General features: G+C 40.2%; 1 protein-coding gene across 1 annotated transcript; it reads right to left on the reverse strand.

The window, feature by feature from the left end:
- Positions 1 to 4: 4 nt before the first annotated feature.
- LOC115775437 (uncharacterized) lies at positions 5 to 11,983 on the reverse strand (the record flags this gene model as incomplete). Its single annotated transcript, XM_030722971.1, has 14 exons — positions 11,848 to 11,983; positions 7,401 to 7,516; positions 6,927 to 7,030; positions 6,570 to 6,842; positions 6,392 to 6,485; positions 6,248 to 6,315; positions 5,926 to 6,150; positions 5,755 to 5,820; positions 5,543 to 5,674; positions 5,401 to 5,460; positions 5,244 to 5,321; positions 5,081 to 5,158; positions 2,144 to 4,021; positions 5 to 2,080 (listed from the first exon to the last, which is right to left on the reverse strand). Coding segments are annotated over exons 2-14 (5,241 nt in total), but the record flags the coding sequence as incomplete, so codon positions are not given.
- Between the last annotated feature and the right edge of the window lie 9,722 nt (positions 11,984 to 21,705).

Genomic DNA, 21,705 nt, shown 5'->3' on the forward strand with positions numbered 1-21,705 from the left:
GAGATATTAGTACTTCCTTCAAAAAAACATGCCAGCGGTAATCAAACATTCTGGCAGCGGTAACAGGATTCTGACGCAGAAGCTCACAACGTTCAGACCACTCCAAGTCCTCAACTGTCTGTCTTCTGCCTTCCTGTATTAAAATTACCTTTAATAAATTTTGCCAGCGCAAATCAGCAGAACTGAAAGAACAAAACCATGTGGGAACAGATAATTGGCGAACCATTGCAAGCAAGTTGCTTTGAGCAGTCTGCCAAAATGCTGGAGTACCTCTGATAGGTTTAAGAAAACGATAGCCATCATCAAACTCCAGCAGGTTCTTTAAAGACTCTTTAGTCTTGAACTGTTTATCACACTGTTTATGAAATACATTATTTGTTTGGCCTTTTCTAAGAGCTATTGAAACATTTGAAATGACTTGTTGAACTTCAGACATATATTGTGCAAAAAATATGTATTCTAAATTTTGGGCAAATCTGCCATCAGCATGCATTATTCTATTATTAAAATATCGCGACAATGTTAAATAATGCGGCCTCCTCTCATGATAAGTGTTACGACCCTTTGGAAATAACACTGGAAAGCATTTGGCTTCATTTTCTTTATCAGAGAGCAACTTAATTGGGTTATTTCCCTCCGCTGGTGCCAAGTTTAAAACGTCTTCGAAATACTGGTCCAACACTTCCTGGCCTATATCAACAGGCATTAAACAAGTGTCTTGAAACATGCAGTGTTGCTGACGGTCATGAAGAAGCTCATCAACGCCTGCAGTTTCAGGAGCATCTTCATCGTTTTCCTCCGTTTTCTCATTTAAATCTCCATCAACATTTTGATCTTTATTTGCAATTGTTTCTTGGTTAAATATGTCATCTTCTCCTTGTTCTTTAACAAATTCATTTAACCATGCTTCATTAAAATTTATGTCCTTAAAATATTTATTTACCCTTTTTAAATACCGAAGTGCTTGCTTTATTTGGTTCGAATCTACAAACTGATATTTGTAATACCCTTTATAAGTTAACTTTCGTTTTAACTTAACACGCAACAAAGAACCATCCATGTCCAAACGTGGCAGCAAATTTGTTGTTTGTGCCACATTTGCAGGCACGCATGTAATTGGACCATGTACACCATTTTGACCACCTTTGGGTAAAGCAAGAAGTTTCATAAATGCAATATGGGGTGCAATCAAATGTTGCTCTAAACTATTTAAGCACCTCAAATCTTCTGGGATATCATCTAATTCCAAATTGTTAATATAACATTCAGGGGGCATGTGAGCTTTTTTAATCTTATAATGACAAGAGTAACAAATCCACAGCTCCCCTCTTGCTGTAGCTAATATTTCACATGGCATATTGCATTCCATATTACATTTATGTAAGTATTTATCACTAATACATTTATCTGCCATCTCTGAGGTTTCCTGTCTACCTCTGTAACAGTCTTTATTACATTTCAACACTTGCTTCTTGAAAAAAAGCCTATAACACACACAACAAACAAATTCCGTTCCAGTTTCCACTTTTTCTAGAAAGTGCCTCATTACAACTTCAAAGTTCTTCAATTCATTTTTGAATTGGGTCCTTCTCAGTTTCCCTTTTTCACATATGTCCTTTCTGTATTCGCGGTTTTTATGATATTTCGTTTTTTTAAATTCTTTAACTTTTGCCCTGAAACTTATATTTTTATATTGTTTTACATTGTGTTCTTTAATGTTTTGCCTGTGCGAATCACTAGTTTGATATTTTTCTTTACTTACTGCTTTCTTTCTTTCTTTATAAGACTCATTGTTTTGATATTTCTGTCTCATTAAAGCTTTCATTTTTTGTTTATGCGAGTCATTTTTACAATTTTTTTCTATACTTAATGCTTTCATTTTCTCTTTATAAGAGTCGTTTTTTTTATATTTGTCTCTGATTAATGCTTTCATTTTCTCTTTATAAGAGTCGTTTTTTTTATATTTGTCTCTGATTAATGCTTTCATTTTCTCTTTATAAGAGTCGTTTTTTTTATATTTGTCTCTGATTAATGCTTTAATTTTCTCTTTATAAGAGTCGTTTTTTTGATATTTTTCTCTCATTAAAGTTTTCATTTTTTGTTTATGCGAGTCATTTTTACAATTTTTTTCTATACTTAATGCTTTCATTTTCTCTTTATAAGAGTCGTTTTTTTTATATTTGTCTCTGATTAATGCTTTCAGTTTTTCTCTATGTGAGCAATTGGTTCTATATTTTTCTTTGCTCATTATTTTCACTGTTTCTTTATGTGCCAAATCATTTTGATATTTTTCCTTACTCTTCTTTATGCACATTAATTTATACTCTTTTTGCTGTTGATATTTATATTTAAAATTCAATCTATTTTTTTGTTGACATATTTCATTGAAAACACCATCTTCCTGGTATTTCACTTTTTTTTGTACTTTTATCTTTGTGTCTAGATATTTAGACCGTCTTATTTTACTTGTTGTTACTCTTGTTAATGAGTCATCCAGATGTTGTGATTGAATTTTAGATCTAATGTTGTAACCTGATGCGTGACACTCACTGCTTTTACAAAAACAATAACAATTTTGACTATTAGGTTCTTTAACACAAATGACTGTTTCATAATGATTTCCATGATTTTGTAAATAGATGGCCTGTGTAGACAAAAGCTTGGTACTACAACTATATTTAACCCAGCGGTCACTTAAAAAAGTAAATACATCTATACCGAAGTAATCAGCTGTGACCTGGATTTCTAGTTCAGTTGCCCAGCTATTTACATTACGCATTTTTGTCTCAGAGATATAATTTTGCACCGAAGAAAAACCATCACGTAAAAAGCTTTGGTATTTTAAGTAATTTCTTTCTAACTGTTTAACAACAGCGAGTCTAATTTTGCGATGATTTTTTTGTGTACCACTAATGGCCTGTGAAATGGCCCGGAAATAGCAGTTACCGTCAAATGCTATTGATTCTTTTAAACAAGGCACTCCTAGTGGAAAACTGGTACTCGGTGCTGTTGCATTAAACTTTTCAAACTCTACATTTACACTATTACACAAAACTTTACAAATCTCTTGAGTAAGTGGACTATAATGCATATTATTTACTTCTACACCAACACACACAACGTCAGCCTCATTATCACTTACTTTTGTTCCTCGAGTGAGCTTTATCTCAGAGAACGTTGCATGTTCCACTGGTCCACTCTGTGAATCACTATCAACATTAACTCCAGTAATCTCAAAAGACTTGTTTGTGGAACCACGTTTTCCAAATAAACGCTTAAAGTGGGTAACCAATTGCCTAATAGAGCGAAAATAAACAACAACACTGGTGCCCTGAGAATCTACCAAACCTGTTGGGCCCCTTGCATGAGAATCAACCACGGCATACTTACCAGTTTCAGAAATAATTGCACATGTATTACCACACAGTGTAAATAAAAGTGTTGTATAATGCTCCAACATTCTGTTCAGCCCAGTTTCTAAACTAACAAGAACACCACTGTCTATGAGCTCTCCAGTATTGACATCGACCACCCCAGAAACACAGTCACCATAATGAAACTTCAACGTCACACCATCAATGTCCCATTTTCTTGGTAGATTTGGGACAATTAACAATTCTGACCCTGGAGTAATCTTACCCTTTGCTCTAAGACTACTGTACAAAGCATCTCCCAACCTTAGAGTTTTGTCTAAATCCTCCTGATGCCATAAAAATACACTGTGCATTTTATTTTTTCCAATGGCTAACAATGCATTTGCCATACACTGGACACCTGGGTTTGCCATCAAAAGACTACCCTGGTGAAATGAACCACGAATGTTATGTGGGAGACTAGCTACACTATCAGAATCACCCTCTATAGTCTTATCTAATTGTGTCTGATCTACACCGAATAATAAGTCAACCGCATCACCCTTTCCATCCACTACAGAAACCTTTTCACAACAAATACACCCATGATCCGCACGGCGTTTGGCTGCTCTTTGGGTGCGCTGACGTGGACCTCTCATCATCTTCATCTATTTAAAAAAAACAAACAAAAAAAAAAATTCATATTTATCCATCTTGGAAAAACCATTGCAACAGACTTTAATCACAAATATCCTGTTACTTTTATTCATTTTTACGACCTACATAATTTATACATATTGCAGAAACACATGTAAAACCACACATAATTTGTAGGTATGTACTTTAAACTTGATAAATGATGTACTGTCTTGCAGAAATGTTACAGCTGTTATAGACAAGTTTAACTTACTGTTTGAATTACACTCCTGACTGCTGTCAACTGGTGTGCATGAGTATACCAGCTGACGGCACCACTGCATTTGTACATTTTAGTAACCTTCAAATCAGCTTTTATTTTATTTTTATATATAAAGTACATAAAAAAAAAACTCAAAACAAAAAAAGAGCCAGAAAAGCTGCATCAGGATGACTTAAATATAAGCACTGAATTCTCAAAAACCATCAATTTGCTAACACTTCCTTGTTCTTGGTGCCTTAACAAAGATACATATTGAAATGCTTTATGGAAACTTGACGAAAATCCTGACAGTACATCATGGTTACAAGACCTTCTCATGTATGTAGTCAAATAGGAGAGAAGTAGCCTAAGAACACATTTTATAAAATAAAAAAAAAAAAAAAAAACAGCCAATATAATAGTTTGCATGCTGGCAGAGGGCCAGCTCGGAACAACGTCCAACCTACAGTCATAATCACTATATCTGCAACCAGTGACAAAATTTGGAGCACAGTAGTATACCAAGTCTAGTTGATTTCATTGTTTTTCAGGTGCACTCCTAAAAACCAAAAACTAAGTTTATAAATATTATGAACGAATGTTAAAATTACTGTTGGACAAACTTCTATTTAGGCATTTACCATCAAATATCTTTATCAACCCAGGCCTTCACCAACACACCAGTAGACATATAATGCACCTCATAATGGTTAAGACAATGTTACTGTCACTCCCACCTCGATTTAGATACAAACACAAGATGACAAATTCATCATATTGACCATGACAGAAACTTGTGATACTATATTTAATACTAAAAGACACAAACCTTATCCTCCACAGTGTCCAGGAACACCACAGAACTGGTAGGCGGTGCACACGTCTCCCCCACAACCTCTACATCCACCTGGGAAGATAAAGAAATGATTTTTTTTTTTGGTCCCTACAGTAGTTCAGTAACAATTTTAACAATGCACATGACAAGCACACACCTGGCCTGGCACCATCTCAGGTGGAGAACTGGTAGATGATCCGGCGTTCACCTCCACAATACTGGCTGCTGCCTCCTCCTGAAAACAAGTTTATTCATTAAGTTATGTTGTAACATCCCAGAAAACCATTGCTGTTTCAGGAACAAATTTTACAAACCTGCTGCTCTGGCAGGCTCTTTTTGCAGGCAACAGCTTTCTGCCGTCTCTCACGGGGCACCTGACAACAATAAGTACAGCACATTAATATTCTGAATATTCTGCAAAATAAAACACACACTGTAATGTGATCCTGAACTCACCTTCTTTCCAGCAGGAAAGCTGGCAGTGTACTCAACAGAGTCAAGATCTGATGGAAATTCCTTGTCCATCTGCTTCAAAATCTCTGGACTAAAGCAAGCAGATGTCAGGGGGATGGAGAAAACAGGCTCCACCTGACAAAATTAACACATCAGTTAAAATGAGTCATAAACTTTACAACAATACACCTAAAACAAAATACTCATTAACAAACCTGATGTTGTTGAAGTACACTCCTCTTCGTATCCCCAGGGGAGAGAATAGGACTTCCCGTTCGTTTCTTTGTGAGGGGAAAAAAATAAATAAATAAAACTTCCAATTGACTTAACTAGTTTTGTGACCACTTACAACCATCACTACAATCTGAACCAGGTGTAACTCTTACCTTCTTGCCCTGTCCAACAACTGTCCACTCAGAAGGAGGTGGCACTGGCAGAGGGGTTGGGCCTGTTACCACCAACCTAGGTGTGACCTTTCTAACAGGCTGGGAAGACCTCACAGACTCCAGAGGTGGGCTGGGAGGTGGCAGAATCTCAGAAACTTCTTGGAATGACACATTCCAAAGCAGGTCACCAAGGATCTTCATTCCGTCACTGTCACTCAGATGGACCTGCAAAGAACAGGATACAATAGAAAAAATATTTATCAGGTGCATATTGTGCTTTCCTTTGCATGAACATAAAATCAAATACATAAATAAAACGTACGCCATCTCTAGCCCATAGATCCAGGTTGTCCATCGGGAAGAACTCAGCCACAGAAAAGTACTTGACACCTTCAATGAAACAATAACTATAGTTAGTGCAATCCTTTACACAATTTGCAGCCCTAGTATTTTTAGAAAAACCTACCCAGTCTTGCTGCAACACGGTGATACTCTTGACTCAAATGGTTCTGTACTTCCAGGTCAACCGTCAGGCGACGTGGAAAGTCCAAGACACAGACCTAAAGACAATATCACATAATATTAGATTTCTATCACAGTCTACAGAAAGTAAACATTTTTGAAATAGATGGAAAAATAAATACCTTGGTCCAGCGGCTTGCAACTGTAGCAACATATCGACCAAAGTCCGCTGCAGCCTCAGTCACTGTTCTACTAGCTGTCAGGTTGTTGGAGGGAGCGATGAGCACCACAAGAGAAGGAGTCCGATCCAGCTGAATGTTTACAATCTCCTTCTCAAGCTCTGATGCAGTCGCGCCCGGTGTGGAACTGATTCCAAAGGACAGGCAACCCTCTGGCAATGGCACATGTCCATCAACAAAGTGTCGCAGGTGGGAGTCTCCAACAATGAGTACAAACTGAGAGATGACATAATTTTAAATGTTAATCACACTATGCTTCTCTTATTAAGTTCCAATATTAGTCTTTAAGAGGCATCATACTTTCTTTTCCCGGCAATCAGGAGGGAGGACCAATTTATGACTTTTCCCAGTGTAGGCTGATTTTCTCCAGTTGGACACAGCATGACGAAATCCAGTGCCATGCCCTTGAGAAACAGACAGATAACACTGAAAATGATCTAGCACTATGTGATGCTTTCTTCAAAACAATAAGTTTACAGAACTACAAAAATAAATAAATAAATGAGTTCCATAATGCAATATCACAACAAACAAAGGCATCAAGGTGCTTTTAATTGTAAGGTAAAGACCCTACAATAATTACAAAGAACACCCAATAGTCAAAACAGCCCCTATGAGCAAGTACTTGGCCAGTGGGAAGGGAAAACTTCCTTTTAACAAGAATGTCCAGCTGAAACAGGCTCAGGGAGGGGCATTCACCTGTCTGACCACATGGGTTTGCGTGCCGAGACAGGACATGGTTATTATGCTTGCATGTGTTGGATAGCTACATACGTGTGATGGGTTTTTCCTTGGGGCGGAGAGGACGCACAGGAACAGCCAGCTGCTCTGCCATCCTTTTCTTAGCCGCTTGAGAGCGAAGATAAGACTTCTTACGTGGCATTCTGAAACTAGAGATGAATCTGGTTAAAATCATGCTTCTAATATTAATTATACTATCCACATTGAAATGAAAAATAAAATAAAACAAGAACATTACATTTGACAAAGCGCAACAGCACAACCCCTTTACAACAGAAAACATTACGAGCATTAAAAGCTATTGGTCATCATACACACTAAAAAAAAAAAAAAAAAAAAAAAACACAAACTAACTTCGAATTTGGCCTGCACCAATTGATTATTTTATGTAATTGAGTATGCTATGGATTGTTCTGTGGATTACTGGAGTATGTGGAAAAGAAATACTTTTCTCTTATTAATGACCATTTTTATTAAAAGTAAATAACTGGTCTTTTAAAATTAGCTGCTCATAAATTTTCATTTTAGAAATTGCACTGTTTATTTCACTACATCTTCCAAAACACAAACAAAAACACTTTCACTGTACATAGAGGTCACGTTACAATCATTTCTATTATTTCTTTGTCTACAATAAACAGTGGTTAATGCTGCAACCACAAAGTTCATCTTTATAGTTGTACCATCTATGTGACTGCCAGAGGACCAAGAGTGTGTGTGCTTAATTTCATTCAATTCTATTATAGCAGAAGACCAAAAAGTCCTGCAGCATGTGACTTCATCAAGGAAATCAGCAAGATGCTGGCAAATACAAACTTCATGCCCATTTCTAGAGGTTCTTACATTGTATCTGCTCTGTATTTTTGCTCCAGGCCTTTCTAGTTATCTGTCTTTACTTTCTCAGAAATATGTCAGTGCCTTGAAAATTAGAATGTCCACACATGTTAACTACATGAACCATAGAAGCATGTCTTAGCCTGTCATCTCAACTTTCACTGATATTTTTTGGTACATTGCTGAAATCCTGGTTCGTTTATAATAGGTGGGCCAAAACAGGAATGTTTACAAGCTTTCTAATTTATTGTATGAGGCTGAACATGAATCCACTGATACTTTCACATCACTTAATAATGACAGTTTTTATATTCCTTAATAGCATATATTAAATTGTTTTCTTCAATAAATATCAATAGATCATAAAAATTGCCATTTTTATTACAATTGTAATTGCAAATCATACTTGCTTTTATTTATTCCACTGTATTTTGTTTTAATGCACATAGTTGCAAATATAGAAACTCAGAACAGGTTCAGCCCAAGCATTTATTTGAATTCAGAGTGACCTGCTTTTCCAAATATTCAAGATTCTCTTTACCATCCAAAACATGTCTATTTCTCCATAACTATACAAATGCAAGGAGCTACAGACTAGTACAGAGTGCTTATAATATATAAATTATTATTCAGCATACACAACTACAGTGCATCACCAGATTATCAGACACAAGTGGTCAACAATTGGACCCAGTGATACAAAAAGTCCCATAAATATGTTCTTACACCCTACTGTAAAATGATGTGTCAGTACCCCAAGACCACAAATGAGGCATGAAAGTAAGGTCTACTAGTCTAGCCATGCAACCTAATATGACCAGTGTGAAAACAACAGCATAGTGTCAACACAGCAACAGTGCATAAACCAGGCAAATTAAACCACCACAGCTTACAAATACACAGATATGTCTGAACATGCATGCATGAATAACACCAAGATATGCCCAGTTAGCATGTCTCGAACACTGAAATTTTATTCTACAACCCTGACATATAACTGTCAGGATTGTGCAGTGTGGCAGACAGAACAAATATCAAAATACAGGACTCAAGACTCAAACTGAATACACAGGTTTGCTCCTAGCTACACATAGGAAAGCTTATTTGGCACTAATACCTCTACAACTAGGAAACTCTGAACCGTGAAACACCTAATGGCCAACACGACAAAAAACAGGACATAAACAATATACACACACTGTAATCAGGCAAATAATTGACACCAAGGAGCACAACTGGAAAAGCTAAGGAAAACAAAAACTGAATCTACTAGAATATAATAACTATCATTATACAGAACGTACAATGACATTGGAGTGCCATTCATGTTCAGTGTCATTCAGTAGGAAGTCACACTTCCAAAAATATAAATTAGAACTTATAAAAATATACACAACATAAAAGATATAAAAAATATACAGAATATAAAATAGAATGTATAAAAATATATATATTGTTAAAAAAAAAAATACAGTGCCAAAGTAATACAACAAATAGACATGGAAAGCAAATTGCTGACTTGACACAACACAGAGGAGCACCACATGACTACAAGACCACAACAGGTAACTAGATGCAAAAGGAAGAAATGTCAATGGAGCACTCGAACTGTAGCACCAGAAAGTGAGATCAGACACTGAGACACTGTGTCCACAGTCCACAGTGGATGCCCTTACATAGGGTCCCCTAGTGATCAGGAGGCCCTAAGCGACCACATGCACTGGTTTTTGTTTCTCCTTGATGATTAGTGCCATGAAGGCACTAATCATCAATTAAAGCATTAAAAAAATCTCTTAACACATTCCCTTGATAACAAGCACTAACAAACTGTACCAAGAACACAACAGATACTTGGACACAGCAGTAAAAGCACCGTCAATGGAGTACTCAAACTATAGCACAAGAAAGTAAGACCAGGAAACCAAACTATAAAAACACCAAACAAACCTATAAACACACGAGAAGCCTGAAAACTGAAACAAGATAAAATACAAGTACTCAGTAATAAACAATCCAGGCAAAGTCCATTCTGTGTGCTCCAGCAAAATCTAACCCATCACAGCAGGAACAATTGCATCAAAGCACATGGGAAGCTCAGTTCTGAGATCACATTTCTTCATTGCAATTACATGCTTGTTGCATGTAATTGCAACAACCCCACAGACATGCATACTCACTCATTCACTGTCACACTTAAACACATATGTTCACTCAGGCACAAGCAGAATGTGATATGAATTTCATCTCAACTTTAAAGGCTTATTTTTTATGAAATATTTTCATATTACAGTACAATATCTGAACTTATTAATCTAATTTATCCTTTTATTTCTGGAGAATGCTACAAATCATTACACTGGGTTGCTTTCCTTGTCATAATTGTACAGTTCTATGACTTATTTTTGCCTTAATTCAATTTTTATTTTTTTTATTTATTTATTTATTTATTTAATTTTACACTGGATACTAGTCATACATGAAATAAAAATCAATATGACTGAGGAAATAAAGTCTGGAGCTTTATTTCTCTTAATTTTATTAAAACCAATTACACCCACACCCTAACCGTGGCTTAAAATGCATAATATAAATTGTTGTTGTTATATGCCTGGATTGTTTTTGCCGTGATTGGGATCAACTGGTTAGTTATGAATTAGCCGTACAACACCAAAGGCATCGCCTGTGGCACAACGGACTTCAAAAATGCCGCTGTTCGCGGACTTCCGGCAACAATTACCGAAACAAGCCTGTATTGGTTGTGAAGTGCCATTTGTCCGGTTTCAGAAACCGTTTGAATTTCTCCGATAAGACAAACGGTCACGGAGTTAAGCTAAAAAGCCAGCTGATCAAAATTCTTTCATCAGGCGACTCACTAAGTCTTAACCAGCTGCTCGCGGCTTTTAAGGCCAGAAAACCGGCACTTCAGGACATCGCCTGGAGTTAAAGACAAGTTTTGCTTGCGATCTCTCGCCCCACCTTTCAACGTCCTGACCGAACACCAAGAGTATTGTGGACACGCACGGCCATAACGCCGTGCGATCGACGCTAAACAGCTGATCAACACGGGATAGGCGGCTGACCAACAGAACTTTAAATTATCATAATTTCGTGACCGTTTGTCCGATCGGAAAAATTCAAACAGTTTCTGAAAGCTGACAAATTGCACTCCACAACCAATACTGTCGCGGTAACTGTTGCCGGAAGTCCGCGAACAGCGGCAAGTTTGAAATACATTGCATCACAAAGACACGTTCGGGTTAAAAGTCCACTTTTTTTCTCTCGCTCCTTGGTTTTCTTTCCTTCATGCCCTCGAGGTTCCCCATAATCATGGCTTAAAGTATAAAAAACTCTTAATGGAACCACTCCGTATCAAACACAATCACTAACGCTGACTGCAATGCCGCTAGCAAACTGGCGATCAGCTGAAACAATACACTAGCTAAAGGTTTGTTTTTCCAAATGATTATCAAAGGACAGACACAATTTAACACTGTGAAACTCTGGCTACCTAAGAAACGTAACCTGCAGTTTAAAGGAAGCATAGAAGTAACATATTAAATTTATTCCAGTCCCTGCAGTCCACTCTTTCAAACTCTAATCCACATAGTTACAGAAAACAAACAAACAAAAACTCAAGAACACTTACCCTGAATCTCAGAAGTGCAGTCTTTCAAATTATTTCCTGTATTTGTTGTTGATGTTCTCTTGTGGAAAAAAACACTCGAAAACTAATGTCTCCGTGTGTGCGCATGTAGATCTCCGAGGAAACCTGCAGTAAAACCAACGGTTGCGCCTATTTAAAGAGGGAGGGGCATCAGTTCAAAAAATTCTATTCATCCAATCACAGTGCTTCTTATTCTTCTGAGGCGCTTAATGGCAGCTGTGTATCCAGTACAGTAGTGCCCCTTCACGAAACTCCACTGGTGTAGTTATAATACATGTGCTTTTATGAAACCTTTGCCATTTTACTTAAGAATACTTTCCATTATGTTTTGTATTATATTTTGTTCAACAAGTTTTTTTTTTTTACTTTAATATTTTCAAAAGATTTTCAAAAGACAAACATACAAAAAAGTAACAATAACAATGTCAGCATCCATTTTATGTTTGCATGTGTGTTTGTGTGTAAGTAAAACTATAAGGAATCTTGGACTAATTTTTGTGTCCTGCAGTGCACATAATAAACAAATATGTAGACGTGCTCGACTGCATTTGTGCAATATTTATAAAATTGGAAATATCTGGTCTGAACTTTATTTATTTGACCTATCAAAAAAACTTGAAAATGTCCTGTGCATAAGTCCATTTTCTAGAAACCTTTGGAGCTTTCCATAACAGCTTTAAATGAAGAAAAAAACAACATTTTAACATTTACAGATTACCTGTGCAACACGTAAATGTACATAAACAACATGCCTTCAGCTTTCTGTGCCCTTTTCTTTGAACCACGTCCAAGTTTGTATTCAGGAGACAGACACGCTCTCTATTTTTAAGATTAGGCTTAAAACTTCACTTTGTCATTAAACTTACAGTTAGGGCTGCCCCTGAATGATCCTTTTGTTATGCTTCAATAGGTCTAAACTGTATGTTTCTTTTTAATTCATACGTTTTCCACAATCTGTGTTTATATACCACTGTCTTTTATCAGAATTGTCTTTCCTACTGTCTCTCTGCTCACCTCTAACTATTCCAAAACATGACTGCACGTCTCTACCCATCTCAGGCCACACAAAAGAAACAAAGAGTGCTATTGTCTACTGTTGATTCAGCAAAGAATGGAAGAGACCCAACCAACCCAGACCTTCAACAGTTTCAGGTTCCTTTTTAAAATGTAAAACACCATTTATATGAGTCTGGCACAGCCATTTTAAATGCAAAAACACACACATGCAAAAATCACCCACCGTGTGTCATTTTGCCATTTAGATCAAGAATAATAATTTGTATTCCTTTCATCCACACAAAAACTGATTTCAGATTTTATAAGTTTTGTTATTTTTCACTTTAACAATTTTAAGATGTTTACAATGGTTTAAAATGTGTTTATTTACTCACAAAACCAATGTTGACTACATAGCATCACCTTAACCTCCAATAAAAATGAGAAATCTTGGACTAATTTTTATCAGGTTTGTACTTCAATGCACATATTTAAAAATATGTGGGATTGCTTTCTTGCTTTTTTTTTTATTTCAGACATACTCAAAATTAAACTTAGACACTGAAATTTTTATTAAGATCATGGAGTTTACATCAAACAATCATTGTCCAATCTCGGAGGCTCCACACTGAACACATTAATATGCATATGCTCAGTGACTGTTACAGAACCACCTATTGGCCACACAAAAAGTCATGTCACTTTAATATACTGCTGATTTGGGGTTCACTGCATGCACCTTAAAAGTGGTCTGTATAAATGTCATATCGTGAGCATTTCAGGGTCACATTTGTCCATTCTCATTTAATGACAACCCCCTTCTAGCATGCTGTTTTAGCATGAAAGACGCAGTGCTTGCAAAAGGCCTTGGAAATTTCAGAAAATCATGAACTTTGCCACACATGTCAATCGTGCTGATGGCTTTCAGGTTTGTCACTCCCATCATTGCCAAGAGTTGCATGGCATCACTAATGTACACACCCACACAGAATCCATAACTACAGAAACAAGGGATTTGCTGCAATAGTGCCCCCTACATAATGAAAAACAAATGTACATGGAGAGCAAAAAACTAGTTTGTTGGAAATGTATGATGATGATACTTTCTTGATCCCACAATGGGGAAATTATGATTAACAGAACACCCATCCAAGAAGACAAACAGAACAAACATGGGGCGATAGGTGAACTGTGGCCATGCTGGCCCCCTTCTTGAGGCGCTGCCATTAAAAAGACATAAACAGTAGTGAAAACATGTATGAAATTGGCTACAAACATTACGTATGATCAAGAACGTCAATCAGACCCATACCCTTTAAATTTACATTTACTGATTCAGAGCAATAGGTGCACTAGCGCCGCCTACAGATGCAACAAAAACATTATATGCCGTGAATCACATTTTGCTTCTCTGATATACATGAAACAAGGAAACAAGGTAGACAAAATCTAGACAAACAGACAGATAGATACACTCAACAGTGTCATCATGTCCATCCTTGCCAAGATTTTCATCTTTTGCCAGTGGTGATTACATTTGTCAAAAGCAGTGGCTCTCACACAGTTTGAAATCGGATCTCAGGTGGCTCGCAGGTAGGCTATGCCCTATTTTGCACGCTGCAGCCGTGACCACCACCCCAATGTCAAGATGACGTCACTATGGAGAAACCACAACCTTGTCACACGTATTGCGCAATCACTCACGCACTCTTTCTGCACTTTGCTTGCAATTTCCTCTCCCTTATGTACTGGACAAGACTTAATTTAGATTTGTGGATTCAGAGCAACAAGTGCACTAGTGCCCCCTACAGATGGAACAAAAGCATTACATGGTGGGAATCACATTTAGGTTTTCTGAAATGCATGAAAAAATGTAGAAAACTTCGCAACAGTCAAATAGATAGATTCAACAGTGTTATCATGTCCATCCTTGCCAAGATTTTCATCTTTTGCCAGTGGGGATTACATTTGGCAGAACAGGTGGCTCTCTGACAGCTTGAAGGGGGATCTCAGGTGGCTCGCAGGTGGGTTGCAGGCTGTTCACAGGCTGATTGCAGGGCAGGTTGTTCGATAGGGAAGGCAGGTCGCAGGTTGCAGGAGCAGCGACTCTCAGGCGGCATGCGGGGGGTTTGCGGGGCTCGCAGGTGGCTGGCTGGAAGATTTGCGGAGCTCGTAGGTGGCTAGCTGGGGGTTCGCGGGGGCTCACTGGCGACTCGCGCTGGGTTTGGCGGTCGCGCAGGCAGCGAGGGCCGTAAAACGCCGCTTGCGGCTTTAATTATTATTATACTTTCTCTCTCTTTGAACCCAAATTTGACCCCCTGAATGTGCACGAAAAGTCACCATTTTTTGCATGGTGGTCAGGTCTGGCGAAAAATTACGTATTTTAATGTCGCCACAAACTAACTCCAAAACACGGCTCCACAGCGCCCCCTGGAAATTTCATTTTTCGGTGCCCTTATGGGAGAGGCCAAATTCAAGTTTGCCCTAGAGTCATGAAATTCTCGTCACACATAGAGCATGTCTGGGCAAACAATAAATCCTCTTGAGGCACCCCTCCATGACCCACAGGAAATCCACCAGGTTGACTTGAAATTTGGCTTTCGCCGAGTCAGCAATTTCGCTCACCTTGTATTTGCGCGAACTTCTCCTACAGCACTTGACCCACAAACACCAAAACGGCTCAGCATCATTTAGAGACATAGGGCATCTAAAGTTATCGAAGGCTTCGTATTCAATTCAATGGTCTTGTCACACTAGGCCCCTGAAGTTGGCCTTCGTTTGACCAAAAATTCCGGTCCTCTTTCCTGCCATCAATCGCACATGCTTTGCCCGATCTGCCCCAAAATGGAATCATTTATGAACACACCTACACTGAATCCATAAGTGCAGAAACCACGTCGATTGATGCCATAGCGCCCCCCACAGAACAAAATGAAAATTTGTATGGGGGTCCACAAAATTAGTTTCTCTGGTATGCATGAAAATTTTTTTACACAATCTTCTGATCCTCCTGGTCAGAAAAGGCAATCAGACCTATGCCCAATTTTGCACGCCACAGGCGCCACCACACCGCAAATGTGCGTTGCGTTTATATGGGGAGCCAACAATTTACTTTCTCAGACATGCATGCAATTCGAGACAAACATTCTGTACCCCTGCACGATCAAAAAAGTCAATGAGACCCATGCCCACATTCCCACAGGAAATCCGCTAGCTTGGCTTGAAATTCTGTTTTTGCCAATTTTGCACTGTTGGACACCTCATATTTGCTCGAACTTCTCCTAGGGCATTTGACGCGCTAACACCAAAATGCCTCTGCATCATCTAGAGACATAGGGCATCCAAAGTTATCGAAGGCTTCGTATTCAATTCAACGGGCTTGTCACATGAGGCCCCTGAATTTGGCGTTCGTTTGACCAAACATTCCCGTCCTCTTTCCTGCCATCAATCGCACGTGCTTTGCCCGATCTGCCCCAAAATAGAATAATTTATGAACACACCTACACTGAATCCATACGTGGAGAAACAATGGCGATTGCTGCAATAGCGCCCCCTGCAGAAGAAACTGAAATTTTGTATGGAGGTCCACCGCATTGGTTTCTTTGAAATGCATGAAAATTTTTTTACATGTTCGTCAGATACTCCTGATCAGAAAAGTCAATCAGACCTATGCCCAATTTTGCACGCTGCAGCCGTGACCACCACCCCAATGTCAAGATGACATCATTATGGAGAAACCACAACCTTCTCACACGTATTGCGCAATCACTCACGCACTCTTTCTGCACTTTGCTTGCATTTTCCTTTCCCTTATGTACTGTACAAGACTTCATTTAGATTTGTGGATTCAGACCAACAAGTGCACTAGTGCCCCCTACAGATGGAACAAAAGCATTAGATAGTGGGAATCACATTTAGGTTTTCTGAAATGCATGAAAAAAGGTAGACAACTTCGCCACAGTCAAATAGATAGATTCAACGGTGTTATCATGTCCATCCTTGCCAAGATTTTCATCTTTTGCCAGTGGGGATTACATTTGGCAGAACAGTTGGCTCTCTGACAGCTTGAAGGGGGATCTCAGGTGGCTCGCAGGTGGGTTGCAGGCTGTTTGCAGGGCACGTTGTTCGCAGGGAAGGCAGGTCGCAGGTTGCAGGAGCAGCGGCTCTCAGGCGGCATGCAGTGGGGTTTGCGGGGCTCGCAGGTGGCTGGCTGGAGATTTGCGGAGCTCGTAGGTGGCTCGCTGGGGGTTCGCGGGGGCTCACTTGCGGCTCGCGCTGGGTTTGGCGGTCGCGCAGGCAGCGAGGGCCGTAAAACGCCGCTTGCGGCTTTAATTAGGCCCGAGCCGACGAAGTCTCGGCGAGGAGCCTATTGGATTCACTATGCCACATACCCCAAAATGCGTTAAAATCCCCACGGTCGCATGGGACGCGGTCGCCAGTGACCCCTGACCTCATAGGGACGTGGGTCAGGTCGAGACGTTTCCGAAAAGGTATGCGTCCGGGTGACTGGGAAAACGCCTAATTGTTTTTGCTCGAATTCTCCATTATTCTTTATTATTATTATTATTATTAGGCCCGAGCCGACGAAGTCTCGGCGAGGAGCCTATTGGATTCACTATGCCACATACCCCAAAATGCGTTAAAATCCCCACGGTCGCATGGGACGCGGTCGCCAGTGACCCCTGACCTCATAGGGACGTGGGTCAGGACGAGACGTTTCCGAAAAGGTATGCGTCGGGGTGACTGGGAAAACGCCTAATTGTTTTTGCTCGAATTCTCCATTATTCTTTATTATTATTATTATTTTTCTTTATTAGGCCCGAGCCGACGAAGTCTCGGCGAGGAGCCTATTGGATTCACTATGCCACATACCCCAAAATGCGTTAAAATCCCCACGGTCGCATGGGACGCGGTCGCCAGTGACCCCCGACCTCATAGGGACGTGGGTCAGGTCGAGACGTTTCCGAAAAGGTATGCGTCGGGGTGACTGGGAAAACGCCTAATTGTTTTTGCTCGAATTCTCCATTATTCTTTATTATTATTTATTATTATTATACTTTCTCTCTCTTTGAACCCAATTTTGACCCCCTGAACATGCGCGAAAAGTCACCATTTTTTGCATGGTGGTCAGGTCTGGCGAAAAATTACGTATTTTAATGTCGCCACAAACTAACTCAAAAACACGGCTACACTGCGCCCCCTGGAAATTTCATTTTTCGGGCCCCTATGGGAGAGGCCAAATTCAAGTTTGCCCTAGATTCATGAAATTCTCGTCACACATAGAACATGTCAGGACAAACAAAAAATCCTCTTGAGGCACCCCTGCATGACCCACAGGAAATCCACCAGGTTCACTTGAAATTTGGCTTTTGCCGAGTCAGCAATTTCGCTCACCTTGTATTTGCGCGAACTTCTCCTACAGCATTTGACCCACAAACACCAAAATGGCTCAGCATCATTTAGAGACATAGGGCATCTAAAGTTATCGAAGGCTTCGTATTCATTTCAATTGTCTTCTCACACTAGGCCCCTCAAGTTGGCCTTCGTTTGACCAATAATTCCGGTCCTCTTTCCTGCCATCAATCGCACATGCTTTGCCCGATCTGCCCCAAAATGGAATCATTTATGAACACACCTACACTGAATCCATAAGTGCAGAAACCACGTCGATTGATGCCATAGCGCCCCCTACAGAACAAAATGAAAATTTGTATGGGGGTCCACAAAATTAGTTTCTCTGGTATGCATGAAAATTTTTGTACACAATCCTCAGATCCTCCTGGTCAGAAAAGGCAATCAGACCTATGCCCAATTTTGCACGCCACACGCGCCACCACACCGCAAATGTGCGTTGCGTTTATATGGGGAGCCAACAATTTACTTTCTCAGACATGCATGCAATTCGAGACAAACATTCTTTACCCCAGCACGATCAAAAAAGTCAATGACACCCATGTCCACATTCCCACAGGAAATCCGCTAGCTTGGCTTGAAATTCTGTTTTTGCCAATTTTGCACTGTTGGACACCTCGTATTTGCGCGAACTTCTCCTAGGGCATTTGACCCACTAAACCCAAAATGGCTCAGCATTATCTAGAGACATGGGGCATCCAAAGTTATCGAAGGCTTCGTATTCAATTCAACGGGCTTGTCACACGAGGCCCCTGAATTTGGCGTTTGTTTGACCAAACATTCCCGTCCTCTTTCCTGCCATCAATCGCACGTGCTTTGCCCGATCTGCCCCAAAATAGAATAATTTATGAACACACCTACACTGAATCCATACGTGGAGAAACAATGGCGATTGCTGCAATAGCGCCCCCTACAGAAGAAACTGAAATTTTGTATGGAGGTCCACCGCATTGGTTTCTTTGAAATGCATGAAAATTTTTTTACATGTTCTTCAGATACTCCTGATCAGAAAAGTCAATCAGACCTATGCCCTATTTTGCACGCTGCAGCCGTGACCACCACCCCAATGTCAAGATGACATCATTATGGAGAAACCACAACCTTCTCACACGTATTGCGCAATCACTCACGCACTCTTTCTGCACTTTGCTTGCATTTTCCTTTCCCTTATGTACTGTACAAGACTTCATTTAGATTTGTGGATTCAGAGCAACAAGTGCACTAGTGCCCCCTACAGATGGAACAAAAGCATTAGATAGTGGGAATCACATTTAGGTTTTCTGAAATGCATGAAAAAAGGTAGAAAACTTCGCCACAGTCAAATAGATAGATTCAACGGTGTTATCATGTCCATCCTTGCCAAGATTTTCATCTTTTGCCAGTGGGGATTACATTTGGCAGAACAGTTGGCTCTCTGACAGCTTGAAGGGGGATCTCAGGTGGCTCGCAGGTGGGTTGCAGGCTGTTTGCAGGGCACGTTGTTCGCAGGGAAGGCAGGTCGCAGGTTGCAGGAGCAGCGGCTCTCAGGCGGCATGCAGTGGGGTTTGCGGGGCTCGCAGGTGGCTGGCTGGAGATTTGCGGAGCTCGTAGGTGGCTCGCTGGGGGTTCGCGGGGGCTCACTTGCGGCTCGCGCTGGGTTTGGCGGTCGCGCACGCAGCGAGGGCCGTAAAACGCCGCTTGCGGCTTTAATTATTATTATACTTTCTCTCTCTTTGAACCTAAATTTGACCCCCTGAACATGCGCGAAAAGTCACCATTTTTTGCATGGTGGTCAGGTCTGGCGAAAAATTACGTATTTTACTGTCGCCACAAACTAACTCCAAAACACGGCTCCACAGCGCCCCCTGGAAATTTCATTTTTCGGGGCCCTTATGGGAGAGGCCAAATTCAAGTTTGCCCTAGAGTCATGAAATTCTCGTCACACATAGAGCATGTCTGGACAAACAATAAATCCTCTTGAGGTACCCCTCCATGACCCACAGGAAATCCACCAGGTTGACTTGAAATTTGGCTTTCGCCGAGTCAGCAATTTCGCTCACCTTGTATTTGCGCGAACTTCTCCTAGAGCATTTGACCCACAAACACCAAAATGGCTCAGCATCATTTAGAGACATAGGGCATCTAAAGTTATCGAAGGCTTCGTATTCAATTCAATGGTCTTGTCACACTAGGCCCCTGAAGTTGGCCTTCGTTTGACCAAAAATTCCGGTCCTCTTTCCTGCCATCAATCGCACATGTTTTGCCCGATCTGCCCCAAAATGGAATCATTTATGAACACACCTACACTGAATCCATAAGTGCAGAAACCATGTCGATTGATGCAATAGCGCCCCCTACAGAACAAAATGAAAATTTGTATGGGGGTCCACAAAATTAGTTTCTCTGGTATGCATGAAAATTTTTTTACACCATCTTCAGATCCTCCTGGTCAGAAAAGGCAATCAGACCTATGCCCAATTTTGCACGCCACACGCGCCACCACACCGCAAATGTGCGTTGCGTTTATATGGGGAGCCAACAATTTACTTTCTCAGACATGCATGCAATTCGAGACAAATATTCTGTACCCCAGCACGATCAAAAAAGTCAATGAGACCCATGCCCACATTCCCACAGGAAATCCGCTAGCTTGGCTTGAAATTCTGTTTTTGCCAATTTTGCACTGTTGGACACCTCGTATTTGCGCGAACTTCTCCTAGGGCATTTGACCCACTAAACCCAAAATGGCTCAGCATTATCTAGAGACATGGGGCATCCAAAGTTATCGAAGGCTTCGTATTCAATTCAACGGGCTTGTCACATGAGGCCCCTGAATTTGGCGTTCGTTTGACCAAAAATTTCTGTCCTCTTTCCTGCCATCAATCGCACGTGCTTTGCCCGATCTGCCCCAAAATGGAATCATTTATGAACACACCTACACTGAATCCATAAGTGGAGAAACAATGGCGATTGCTGCAATAGCGCCCCCTACAGAAGAAACTGCAATTTTGTATGGAGGTCCACCGCATTACTTTCTTTGAAATTCATGAAAATTTTTTTACATGTTCTTCAGATACTCCTGATCAGAAAAGTCAATCAGACCTATGCCCTTTTTTGCACGCTGCAGCCGTGACCACCACCCCAATATCAACATGACGTCACTATGGAGAAACCACAACCTTGTCACACGTATTGCGCAATCACTCACGCACTCTTTCTGCACTTTGCTTGCCATTTCCTTTCCCTTATGTACTGGACAAGACTTAATTTAGATTTGTGGATTCAGAGCAACAAGTGCACTAGTGCCCCCTACAGATGGAACAAAAGCATTAGATGGTGGGAATCACATTTAGGTTTTCTGAAATGCATGAAAAAAGGTAGACAACTTCGCGACAGTCAAATAGATAGATTCAACAGTGTTATCATGTCCATCCTTGCCAAGATTTTCATCTT

Source organism: Archocentrus centrarchus, unplaced genomic scaffold (assembly GCF_007364275.1).
Source record: "Archocentrus centrarchus isolate MPI-CPG fArcCen1 unplaced genomic scaffold, fArcCen1 scaffold_132_ctg1, whole genome shotgun sequence".
In the NCBI taxonomy this organism is placed as follows: domain Eukaryota; kingdom Metazoa; phylum Chordata; class Actinopteri; order Cichliformes; family Cichlidae; genus Archocentrus; species Archocentrus centrarchus.